The sequence below is a fragment of the Amia ocellicauda genome, chromosome 6 (genome assembly GCF_036373705.1).
Source record: "Amia ocellicauda isolate fAmiCal2 chromosome 6, fAmiCal2.hap1, whole genome shotgun sequence".
In the NCBI taxonomy this organism is placed as follows: domain Eukaryota; kingdom Metazoa; phylum Chordata; class Actinopteri; order Amiiformes; family Amiidae; genus Amia; species Amia ocellicauda.
Genome location: NC_089855.1, coordinates 15,416,763 through 15,430,383, shown reverse-complemented (window position 1 = coordinate 15,430,383; position 13,621 = coordinate 15,416,763). Strand labels below are relative to the sequence as shown.

General features: G+C 39.4%; 1 protein-coding gene across 1 annotated transcript; it reads left to right on the top strand.

Moving 5' to 3' along the window:
• Positions 1–511: 511 nt before the first annotated feature.
• Positions 512–9,723, top strand: ildr1a (immunoglobulin-like domain containing receptor 1a). The gene is made up of 8 exons (XM_066706288.1): positions 512–803; positions 3,558–3,728; positions 3,998–4,147; positions 4,590–4,709; positions 5,314–5,460; positions 6,370–6,492; positions 6,963–7,822; positions 8,256–9,723. Exons 1-8 carry the CDS (start codon positions 755–757, stop codon positions 8,292–8,294), a joined length of 1,659 nt encoding a protein of 552 aa, XP_066562385.1. The 5' UTR covers positions 512–754; the 3' UTR covers positions 8,295–9,723.
• The last annotated feature ends 3,898 nt before the right edge of the window (positions 9,724–13,621 follow it).

The following is a 13,621-nucleotide window of genomic DNA, read 5'->3' as shown; positions in this document are numbered from 1 at the left end:
AGAAGTCATGGCATAAGAAATGATGTAGGGCATGGCTCCACCACGTGGTTATTTACTGCACAAGCACACATTGACACAAGCATATATTATATTTGACAAACATTTGAACATGATAACTCTTTCATTTGTATACAATCGTGATGGATTTCACTGGCCAGAGCAAAATGGGGTTTAATGTATGGCAGAATAAAGCGGCTTTCTTGTTGTATTAATGGATAACTATTATTGTGATTGTGTGCGTGTAAAAATAACCCAGCATCAAACGCCGAAGTAGTACTAATAACAGAAAATGTGGTATTCTTACTATTGTATATAATGTAGTTATCAGTCAATTCCCCGTTGTCTTATGTGCAACTGCTGCAGAAGCATTTTAATCAAAAAGTTTACATAATAATACAACAAATATTGTTTGATGGAATTGCATAATAATGTGCATGTATGTGTCAGGATTCCCGCGGTGTACCTGTGCGGCTCCCGGTCACATGACGCACCTGTCTCTGGGCGGGTCAGCGATGCGTTCCTGCCGGGGAGGCGCACTGTGAGGAGGCGTCCGGGCCGCGACACCGCTGGGGCTTTCTTTTCATCTCCTTTTGTTTAAGAAAAGTCTAGCTTTTTGTTATTTTCACAGAGTAGACTACAGAAAAACACATACGCAAATGCTGTGCTCGATAAAGAAGAATTATTTTTTAAGTGAGATGTGAGCATTAGGAAAACGCGCCGGATCGCAACACTTCCTTGTGGATCTAACAACACAATGAGGAATTCAATACTGGCTGCCTTTCTGCTGGGGCTCCTGCCGACAGGTATTCGGCTACTCCTTTCATGGGGTTGATTTGCTTTTTGGAAAGATAAATAAACTATCGTGTCGAGATTAGGACTGAACTACTCTATAACTATAGTTATAAAGGTACTTTATTAGTAGTAGTAGTAGTATATATAGGTCTATTGTAAATGCGCATGCGTGGTTGGTTAAGTATCGACAGGTGAAACTTTGACCTAATATATAGTAACAGTATTATTAGTGGCCGCAAACACTATAAGCCCATATTCGTAAACTAGGGAGTTTAACAATTTGGCAATTTCTGTGTGGTTTATCAATATGGGGCCTGTAGAAGCTTTTTTGTTTCTATTGAAGAAAGGCTAGAGCATATTTGGTATCGATGAAACTATAGTCTTCTCAAATTTCAACAGCGCTAATGTAGGCCTGCAATAAGCCACTGAATAGAGAATGAAACCAAATGAACTCCTGTGTGTAAATTCAACATCTCCAAAGAAAATGTGGGTCTGGCTACAGTTAGTGGCTTAACACTTAACAGATAAATGCCAAGACAGACGTTTTCCTTTAATCATAGACTTTGTCATTTCCAAAGTTATTTCACTATTCTTTTCCAGCTTATACAAATGAAGACAATGCTTAATTATATGTCACTGGGAGGGAAGAAAGACTGGTAAACCACCAGTAAGAGAAGGTCACTTGTTGCTCGCTCAGCAGCTTATACATTCATGTATGCCATTCCACAGACATGGCAAGGTAATTTCCTAACTATTAAAAAAGTACAGGAAACTTAATAAACTATAAGAAACGTATCTTATTAAGGGAAACATTTTTGTATCAGTTACACTATTTTTTAAAAGTCAGATGGAAGTGAATTATTATTGCAACTGATCTAAAGGATTTTAGCAGAAGAGAGCAGGACATTTCCATTCTTTGTGCTGCTGCTGTTTTGAAAGGAGGGTTGTCTTTCCGGGCGAGGACACAAGATGATTGTGTGTCCGGGATCCTCGGAAAACTTCAGAACAGCCACTTTGCTTGATGAGGACTGGAGAAATGTAGTCTCCTGGCTTCAGCTGTGGCAGAATGGGAAAGCCACAATACTGTCTATATTGGGAAGTTGGGATGCCTTTTTTCTTCTAATTATATCAAATGTTTAGGCTGGTTTGCAGCTGTCAGGCAGAGTTGACATCAGCTAGCAATGTCCATTTAGCAGTCTATAAGTTATGAAAATATGTCTCAATCTGTCTGGTGCAATGTGCAATTTTGCCTTTAGTACAGTAACAGGTGGTCCATAAATGTACTATGGATAATAATTTAAACTGTTTTCCCCCCTTGTTTTGCATTGGGTTTTTTTGGAAGATGTAACCTCACAGCACTCATGCAATATAAAGGTTGTAAGAGAGGTCCATGGCATCGCAGTTCTGCCCGTCCTGTCCAGACAGAGGGTGTGGAACTAGCTCCAGAGTTACACCGGCTCTCTGCATTGTTTTTAATGTGGAAATGTTTCAATAAACTTTCAAACATCTGAAAGCTGACATTTGTTTAATGGCTGAATAAGATTTAAACACTCTAGGTAATGCAGTAGGTCAGTGAAGTGCTTGAGAGCTCAGCTGGAAGAGAACAGAACAGAAGGTGTGTGCTCATGATTGGTTGTAGGCAGGGAACTCATTTTTGTGTGTTTGTTATTGTACATTTTCCTGTTTTTCTAGTTTAGCCATAGTCACGCCTCTTATGAAGTGAGGAGAGGCTAAACAAGATCTGCAGGTTGACAGACCTTCAGAGACGAGAAGCTGTAGTTTGCAGTCTCGATGGCCTTTTGTGGAAACTCAAGCTCCACTTTCTTGATGATCTGTTGTACCTCCTGAATGGTATATTTTTCTTAGAGCTACTTAATTGTTAAACAACACTTGGTCCAAACCCAAGCCTTTCTATGCTAAACTAGCTGAAAAATCTTACCAGGAAATCCAAAGGCCATACTTTGTGGTTTCACAATTATAGAATACAGAAATTCTGCTAGAAATATGAAGTGTGTCACAGTTCAGTTTTGTCGTTGAGAGCAACCATGTGTTAATCAAAACCTGCTCTAAACTGTTTATGATCTGAAACAAGTTGTTTACCAGCCTGGTTAATGTATAACACATTGACCTTCACCAGTTTATATCTTATCAGTTTCTGTAGCCATTCTGGACTATTTTAGCTTTCTTTAAACCAATGGGGGCGTTTTTTTGTTGTTTTTTTAACTGGAATGATTGGTATTCTACCTTCAGAGTTTGACTGAACAAGCGTACTGTATACTTTGTTGTGCCTAGAATTATTTTTTTGCCTTGACTGTTGTACTTTGCATTGTAAATAATTTGGTCCTCACTAAGCGATTAGTGTTTTTATGTCACATAAATGTGTCCATTGCAGGTGTTGATCCACAGAAAGTTTTTTGTTATGTAGTGTTAATCACAAGTAGCATGCTTCCTTACCTACGATGTGTTATACCATAAGATTACAAATAATTATTGATGGCACTAAACCTTCTTGTTGATTAGTTTGAGTAAACATGTTGGAGTTTGTATCCATTAGAATAAATGGTTCACCTTATTCCCCTATTCAACTATGTGAAGTTTCTTTGTAGTAACCCAGTTCTTTTATTGCAATGATTACCTGCACCAAATCAGCACAGCCTTCTTCCGAAATGTCTGCTCCAACAAGTGGAGAATCTGTTCCAGTTGCGCTGCTTAAAAGAGTGTGTACTGGGCCTGGTCCCTGATCATTGTGTGTTTTGGCTGCACAGGGATTCTGCCTGTCCAGGTGACTGTACAGGATTCGTTGCGCAAGGTCACCTTGTTTGCTTCGATCACTCTGAAGTGTGATTATTCAACCTCTGCCAACCTACAGGATGTCCTGGTCACTTGGCGCTTCAAGTCCTACTGTCAGGACCCGATCCTCCAGTACTTCTCCACAGGTGAGTAGATGGGCAGTGCAAAGTGAATTTCCTGAGGGGAACGCCACTATCTTCTACTTTGGGCTAAGATGATTGTTGATAAGGTCAATTGTAACATTTTTTCAAAGTAGTAATAACATGAAGGCCCAACTCATACACGGAAGCTTCTCCTACGGTTTTTCCTATCCTTAGACATCTTTGTTACTACACCTTATTCCTATACTACTAAATGCTACCTGTGCTGTAGTTCTGAAGAGCGCAGTATGAAGGAGCTGTGTTTTACCCCTCAGCATACCAGGCCGCTCAGTCCTTGGGCCAGGACCCTACGAATGATTGCCCGGACAGCATTCGAACGGTGAGGGTGGTAATCCAGAAGAAGGGCTCCAATGAACCCACTCTGGGCACAGACTACAGCCAGCGGAGAATCACCATCCAGAACAGTATGCACCTGTACTTCTTACTTCTTTTCTGATTCACGAACTTTTCCATGTGTTTGTATGTGATAAGCATCCCGCTAAGACATACCCATGCTTTATGTGTCTTCGCTCTTGCTCTCCTAAACATTCCCCATCAAGGCCTTCAGCAGAATGTTAATGTCACGCGATAAAATGATCACAGATCACGTTCTATAACCATCAGTACTGGTATTAAGGATCTGAAGATGCATTGGGAGTTAAGCAGTAATACGTTACCCTAAATAATGTCTTAACTTTTTTTTTTGTTTAAACTGAGGCGTTTGAGAGCCGCTATGGTTCCAATGAACTGTAGGTGACATGGAGTCTGCGTTTAGGCCAAGTCAAGGATATTTCAAACCAAACCAGGCTTGTATGTCAGTTGAAATGTGCTTGTTTGAATAGTGAGGAATCCTGCTTGTGTTCACAGAGGCTGACCTGGTGATTCAGGAAGTGATGTGGTGGGACAATGGTGTCTACTACTGTTCCGTCTACGCTGCAGGTGACACCAGCGGCAATCCTGAAAATTTTGTGAAACTCATCGTCTATAGTAAGTATGAAGAAAAACCTGTTTTCCAATTTGAAGTTTATCTGCATGTTTTGAACAGAGGAAGAGTGAAAAATAGGACAGAGTGAAGAACAGAGTAATTTATGTCTTCCCCAACTGTGGGGTTAATTAAAATCATTTATGTGTGAAAGTGCCAAATACCCTTCTAGGTTTTATAATTATCCTCATTAATGAGCCGTGTAATTAGACATATTATCTTCAAACTGTGTACTCACTGACGGAACACATGCAGACTTTGAAGTGTTAGTTCTACCCATGTAATGCTTTAATGTTTTACACTCCGATTCCTCCCTTAGTGCTTCTGTAAATTCTGCAAATAAAAAAGGCCAATCTGGAGATAACTGTATCCTAGGTCCTGATTTATACATTATTTGCATTATACTTCCGCATGGCTCCAGTTTTCAGTTTAATGATCTGGGAATGTTTTAATCTGACAAAATTCAAACGCCATCATCCATCAGCTGAAAAAAGTGAGGTTACTCGAGCTGTGCATATAGGAGTAACAACAGTGTCACATAAAAAAACAACAACTCATCATGCAGATGTAAGTGTCCTCCTGAGTGTCTCTCTGCCATGTCTCTGACAGACTGGGAGGTGGTCATCTTCATTATCCTCGGCTTCCTGCTTTTGCTCATTCTCCTGTGTGTCTGCTGGTGCCAGTGCTGCCCTCAGCGCTGCTGCTGCTACGTGCGCTGCCCCTGCTGCCCCACCAAGTGCTGCTGCCCAGAGAAAGGTAAGACTGCAGTGCCACACTTCAGCATCACCAGACTAGTGGTCATCTGTGACTCTGAAACCGGCCTAGAGAGTGAAAGTTGTCACTCTTGTGGCTGTTTAACATTTTATTCTTTTGTGTGTTTTTGGGGGAATCAGAATTACTTCAGGCCACAGTTATTCATGATTCAAAATAGTTTCTCTGCATATTTGATATTTGATTAGATGCTTAAAATAAATAATTGCTACCTCAGGGACCGCCCGACTGCCCAGTGCAGGTGCCAAGTTCTGCTGGGCAGGCTTCTTTACTAGAATACAAGCCTGACCTTAAATACTGACTATATTGACCAATATTTCCATTTAAATATCAAACGCAAATTAAAAAATAGATCTAACCGATATGGCATTGCTGATTTGTTTACATCGGGAATGGACATGTGACCTACACAGTTTTAATTTCCGATGACCTTATGTGGCACTCCGCAGTCTTCAGCAAGTTTCCGAATGAAATACAGGTCAATTCATAGCCAATCAAAAGATGTCAAGCTTTAGATACATGCTGATGTGAACGGAGATATCGACATGTCCTGCATGGGTTACATGTTATTTGCATTTGGCTTTGCCTAAGATAAAGAGAAAAATATCAAATCTGTGAATGATGAGAAGTATTCAACTCAAAAGAAACATAAGCTCATATATGAGAAAAGGAGGGACAGACCATTCCAAGAAGTATGGAAAGACAAATAGATTCCCAATAGATTCCTCGCAACCATGAATAACCTAAAGCGAAAAGTTGGACAGGTTCAGTTTTTGGGGGGCAAATACAATTTCAAGGCACCTACCCCGCTGGGCAACCAGAATTTAAAAATGGTCAGACCCTGCTGCATAAACATAGTTTTTAATGTTTCTGCATAATGTTGGGGTGTTTCAGCTGTGATGCGCTACAAGATGATGAAGGATGCTCAGAAGGCCATGTCCCAGTGGTCATACGGACAACCTATTTATGCACCGATGGGCTCCAAAGCATCCTCCCAGCACCCCTTGCTCTACACAGGTATGAAATGTACTGTATAACTTGTACGTGTGTTCCTATTGGTTATCTAGCTTTTTAAATTGCAAAATATCCCTGTTCAGCTAGGTTACCTTAGTGTTATTATGTGATCAAACTTCTTAATATCAGACATTAAGAACAAATTTGAAATTGCATTTTGTAATAACTTTTTTGTATTCATTGAAATAGCTCAAGCTTCATCAATGATGCCTGTTATCTTGATCAATTTATACTGTAGAATGGGTGTTAATTGAAAATCATTGTGGTTAATTCATAAATGTATTGATTCTTGGCACATGTAGGTACAGTTAAAATGGCATATACAGTACATGAGTCTGGATAATCCCAAATCCCTACACCTTTATTGTAAAGACAAGGATGCTGAAGCAGCAATCCAAAAGCTTCCATGTGTCTTTCATATCAGTTGTTCTTCTGTTCTCTTCAAAATGAACAAGTCACCCACTTTCTTTCAGATTATGGTATGAAACAAAACATCCCTTTGACAGCCATGCCTCCTCCTCCTCCTCCTCCTCAACCTCTCTATCCTGGCAACAACCCCAACCATGTCCTGGACTACATCGAGAACCAGGTGAGGAGCATGGATTCAGGCACCCCACAGATGCAGGTAATGCAGTACCAGCCACAGCAGCAGCTGCCGCCCCAGTCCGTCATGGGCCAGCCAGTGCCCTTTCCCCCTGGCCCTCCCAGCATGATCTCCTCTCTCAATGACATTGGCGTGCGTGAGGTGGACCGGCGAGTCATCCACCTGCCGCCCATTATGGAGAGGATGCCTGATTCCTCACAGAGGACCCCTGCAGGGCCTAGGGGGCTCCACCCAGGTGGTGGGGGAGGCCGGTCCAGCAGTAGCTCAGCAGCCACAAGCCGCAGCCAGCAACGCCCAGGGTCATCCAGGAACCACCAGCCGCGGAGGGACAACTTTGAAATGGGTCGGCCTGTTCCTCGGAGGGACTTCTCCCCCCCGCGCCGCAGCGTCCAGCACGGCTACAGCGATGATGAGTCCAGTTACAATAGCCGGAGAGGCCCCAGGCCAGCCAGGGGGGGGCACCACAGCAACGCGAGCAGCAGAAGGGAGGGCCGGCTCCGGTCCAGGAGCCGTGATGACCTCATGGAGGATCTGCGGCGCCCCCCACGCAGGGACAGGAGCTACTCCCCAACGCCACGGAGGGACTCGGTGAGCTCGGAGGACGAGGACAGCAGGAGAGGCGCGCGCGGCCACAGGCTCTGGCCTGAGAAGCCACCCAGCTACACCTCCATAGAGATCCAGCCCGGGAGGGCCCGAAACGGGGCTGTGCTAAACGCCGAGCGATACTCTGTAAGTGCATGTCAGTTTTCCTTATCGCATATTTGTATGATTCTAATTCATGAAACGTGTTCAGTATTGGTTTAAACAATCTTTTGAACTTTAAAATATTAATCTATACATGAGATAGAAAGAGAATAATTGTTAATTTGTAGTATTAATATGCTCATTCATTCTGTGAGCCACATTAGGTCATATCTTAGTTCATGTTTGGGTTGTATACATGTTTTCATTCATTAATGAAAACAGTTATTTGCTATATGTTGTATTTTATGGGAAAGAAGCATCTATTGTACCTGCAGTTTTTGTATCCTGCTTGTATCCTCTCTGTATATAACTGGGCCCTTCTAAATGAATTGTTTAATGATTTGTTCTCATGACAAATGTAGAGTTTAGTGGTTATTTTCAATAGCAAATGCTGAGTTTAATCTAGTTTCTTTTTCAGGACAAGAGTTCCCGCAGTGGCAGGAGTATGGTGATATAAAACCAGTCTCTATATCCTGCCCCAATGTTGCCTATTGAAGGAAGAAAAAGAAAACATGTTTTAAACATTTCTTATTTTTTATTGTTTGCACAATATTCTATAGAAGTCATAAGAGATGCTCTTTGCTCTAGATACCTGCCTGTGGCTATTCTTTCTTTCCACAAAGCCTTGAATTTAAGTATTTGAAGGCTAAGCTTCACTGGAGTTTTTGCTGTGTGGTGCGGGGATCAACTCTGGGATTGAACATTTAACTGCATCTGCAGTGTCAACTCTACCATTGCGCCCTCTTGTGGATGTTCTCCCACATGGCAGTGAATACATCCTGATCAGCAAAATGCGCCTCAGTTGCAGAGACCAGGCCTTGCAGTCAAAAACAGCAACAGTGAATTAAATTTTGTCTTGGCTGCCTCTGCTGGCCTAAAATGAGGACTTTATGCAGATTTTATGTATAAACTAGTAATGCAAAAAAACAGCAAGATGAAAACCCACAAGGTAATTTTCATTCATTGGCCAGTCTCCCACCGAGGAATGAAAGTGTCCTGAGATAATCCAATGAAGGTTTTGGGAAAGTAACTAATGTGATGGATATTTTTTAGTTTAGATTTTATAATTTATAATTTTTAATGTTATACTTTTACTTGTATGCTACCTTTAAGTGCTATTGTGCATGTGGACGTTTATAATGTAGGGAACTAGCACATTGAGGGCCTGCCATTGAAGTTAACTACATTCAGGTAATGTACTGCTTTACAGTAGTTTTGTTCATGCTTTCTGATTCTTCCATAGAAATGCAGTTCATTAGATAGAAGAGGATATTATATACAGGGATAGTGGCATTGTTAATGAAAGGGGGACCAGAGTGTTTCAGCAGCAAGAATTTATTACTCCGAAAACGTTTGAAGTCGTTGTTCATTCTATAGTTAGCTTGTACTGTAATTTGAATGCATCTTTGTGTGTATGTATATATGTATTGAAGGTATGAAGATCATTATGTGCTCATTCTGCAGCTACTGAATTGTAATGGGAGAAGAATTAAAAAGACAAAGCAGAAGTGAAAGCTTTTTAGTTTTGTATGAAGCTGTAATAATTGTGCTTATAATTCTGTAAGCTTTTGATATTTTATCTAGATCATTTTGTTATTGGGAAGAATTGGTAAAATGAAAAACAATGTGCAAATACACTTCACATGCTGAAACAATTGTAGTTTTCTCAAAACAAAATGTCCTTTGTCATGATTTTTTTTTTTGGACAATATATTTGTAATGCTCTTATTTATATTATTACAAGGTACCAGACATTCTCTGTATTTCTCTTTAGTTACTGTATTCACAATTCGATATGATCTTTCTTAGTGATTTTAATGTATTGCAGCCAAATACAATAATTTTGTAAACTGATCCAAATGTGTAATAAAAGCCATTGTCTAAAACAGACTGGACAGCTCTTCATTGTAATGGTGGTAGCTGGACTCTCTATGGAGTCACAGATCTCATCTCTTTTGGTCTGATGTGGCCAAAGGCTTTATGCTTACTCATACTGGCCAAATAAGGGAAATGCAGCCCAAAAGTGTCCTATGGGACATGTCTGAATGTCAGTATTTGGCGTCTAATACAGATATGAAGTTTTGCCTTATTATGTTTCTTCAAAGCTCTCTTCTCAATGCATTTTTTAAATCTAGATGCATGCTGAATATTTAGCAGAACAGCATTATCCCATTGACCAATACTTAATACTGGTATTTAACAATATTGTTTTTTACGCACTGATTTTGTACAATGAAGGTGCTTTTATACTTAGGTTTTATGTATTTCCTGCATTATTAAAGTTTGAAAGCTCTGTTAAATATTATAGTATAATTATTAATATATATTTGATATTGATTTTTAATGGCTTAATTTCAGAAAACATCTTTAATAAGGTTTATACATTTAACCAGTAACTCTCTTCTACTTAGTCTAATTTGGTGAGGTAAATTAGAAACCTCTAGGTGGCATAACTGGAGTTCCTTCCATAACGAACATTTGTAATCAGCACCTGCTCTGAAATCTCTTGGTGGAGTGCACTAACTTGGTATAGTCCTGAGGTACTAACTACAGGATCATTTGTAGCATTTTGTTTATTGCAATTGACCAAACCGGATGAGTGTCTATGTGGGGTTTTTTTGTACCCAGTTTCCACAGTGAAGAGTGCTTTTGTTTCTTCAGCAGGAGAGTCAAGTTTGGTCTTAGTCCTGGAACTTTCAATCAAAAGTAGTTCTATCAAGAACATAATAATGGAATTGTAATGTACTTATGAAGCATTGTTCTTTGACTGACAAAGTGAAAGCATTAAAAACAAAAAAAATCATTGGGATGGATTATTTCTGTATGCTGTCTTTTGATGTGGTTTCATGTATCGGCTGCAGAGCTGGTAGGGAGTTGTCTTTTGAGCTTAGACTAGAGATACCAGTTTTTCACCATGTTGTGTAGGAGATGCATTATATTTGCTGCAGCTCTTCAGCAGTATAGCGGTGAATTACAGATGTATTGTTTTTCATGGGTGATTTTAAAAGCGGAGGCATGGTTCAAGATTGTTTGCTCGAACCTTTATTTTCATTTTGCACTTGGTTTTGTTTGTGACCATTTATTCATCACAGTTGTTTCTCATTGGTGCACATGAACAATAGCTAAAGCTCCTGCACCACAAGACTATAAGAGAGCCTTATTCAGCATTCAGTTAGTCTGTTAATTGCAGAACTGTGACTTCCCCTTTGAAGTGGCAGAGCCACAGCCACTTTCAACACATTCAAGATTTCCTGTGAGAGAAGGAGGCTTCATCGAGGTGGACAACAGCAAAGGAGCCGATTACCGATTCTGTAACAGACTGATAAAGAAGCTCTCAGATGATTTTATCACTCACAAGGTTATTGTCACAGCTATTTGTGTACCTTTATTGACCCTTACAGTTTTAATGTCCCATATTACAACATTCTCATCTGAAACTTCCTGATGTTGATCTGTCAATCTGATAAATTAATTCAAGCATATTTCAAATGTGTAAATGTATATACATTCATTTATTTATGATGTAAGTATATATTCATCTATGTTTCTGAGGAAATGCAAAGGAGAAATTACAGACTGTGGGAAAACTGCTCTTGAGTAATTCTTTTGGGCTCACCTCACCTTCTCGCTCTCAGCCCTGCTACTGCTATTTTTAATGGAATTATTTAGTACTATTCACTTCTCAAACCTAGTACAATTAAGTCAAATTCATCATACTTGTACTAATGTGAAACCCATAATACCTATCTATCACTTTTCAGGGAGCTATAATAAATATATTTCATATACCTACACAGAGCAGAGATGAAACCAGAATTGGTACACATCATTCTGGTTTCAGACATAATTAGAAATTCAATTATTTTACAATGTATATATTAGAACTCCTTGGTACATATGTTTTGTTATTGAGTCTTTGCCAGACATGTTTTATTGGGTGTGTATCAGGGCTCATTTGTCACCTGGGCAGTGAGAGAACAAGTCTTGCATCATCCTGCTGCCAGCTGCTATTTTAACAGTGTGATGTAAAGAGGGGAAGAAATAGGAAAAAGATGACGGCAACTGATGTTTTTCTATATTGAAAAGTATTCCTAAAGAAAGAAAAACATCAGCAACAAATCTCGGACTACCTGACAAACTGCAGATTCAACACAGTTTTTGTCTGTATTACAAGAGGCCTTTTTCCTGCCCTCAACTGATTGAATATTCTTTTTCTTTTTACCCCAAACCTTATCTAGAAAGAACATTTCCTTCTTCTCCAACTGGAAGAAATTTTTTCCTGCTTTTCCATGTTGGAAATGAATGTGATTTTGTGATTTTATCTGCTGTTTTTTCTTTTCCCTATCTGTTTTATGAATGCCACCTCCACTTGAATAAGTCAAGTTATCAGCACCTCCATCCCAACCCCACCGTCCACAATAACAACTACAGAAAGAGACAAAAGAATAAGGACACTGATATCTTTCACTGCTGTTCACTCCTGCATATCTGGGTTTAGATATATACACTGGCACAGATATCAGCTGAACACATACGTATATGTAGCTTTTCCGAACTCTGAGTGGTCGCCACCGAACTGTGAAGGGTCATCCACAGACATGTACAGTATATCAACTGGCCTTCAGCATAAATTGTACCTTGTAATTTAATGCACAGCCATCACTACTTCACTAAACATTTGAATCAACTAATGTCTGCATTATTTGGAAAAGTAATTTTATATATTTATGGCAATATTATTTTCTTTGTTTCACCTTTTTCTTTCCACCCACCAAATGTACTGCTGTTCTTAAATGTCAGTTTTTATTAAATCTAACCACAAAGTGCATGCAGAACTGTCTTTTAAGTTGTTGTTTTTTTTCATCTGGGCCTTTGTTAGTTAAAGATGTGGTAATTATTCTTAAGCCAGTTCATTTCAGCTTTGACAAAAACTTAAAGAGCTGCCAGCACAACATTTGTTACATCAGTATGCAGGCATTTTAATTCAGCTTAGTGTTTGCTTTTCCTTCTACAACATGCTATATGCTGTATGTAAAGCACAGATTAACAGATTTGCTTAAGAATTTCTACCAAAACAGTACCAAAGTCCAGCCAATCATGAACACTGCAGTGACCAATATCTGACAATAGAATCTCGTTGTTTTCTTGGTTACATCAACCACACCTTGTATAAAGGCAACTAAATAAAACTTAAGAATAAGTGGTATGTTTAATTAAAATATTAAAATTAAACCAACTGAAACTCAGTCCCAAATCTGTTGGTTTTATAACTTCAGACAGTCCAGAACTGAGACTGTGAACATGGTGGGAACATCATATCTGAAATCCTTTTTCAATAAGGAAAACTTCAACACAGTCAAATGAATTAAACATTTAGGAAAAAAACAACTGTTTATCTGGGTATTCCCACCATAACCTGTTTTCATCATGCTATATTGAAAACTTATGATAAATCTAGAAAACCACATACCGGTAGAGCACAACAATTTGTGCTATATGGTGCAATTATTGTTGCAGTTCAAACAGTGTTTCACAATGAAAATCACTGAAGCCCTAAGTAAAAAGGCAGCTTTTAGAGACAAATTACATACAAATTCAACAATAGACCTGGTATGAGACTAAATACAGGCCTAATACTGTAGTGACTGTGTTTTATAAAATATGTTACAATACTGAGCTACAATACAATATGGACATAAAATGTTGGAGGGTACAAGGCAACATGTAAGAGACAGTCATGGGGGTGTTTGGGACAGGTTCTTAATATTTGAAGTGTATGTGTGC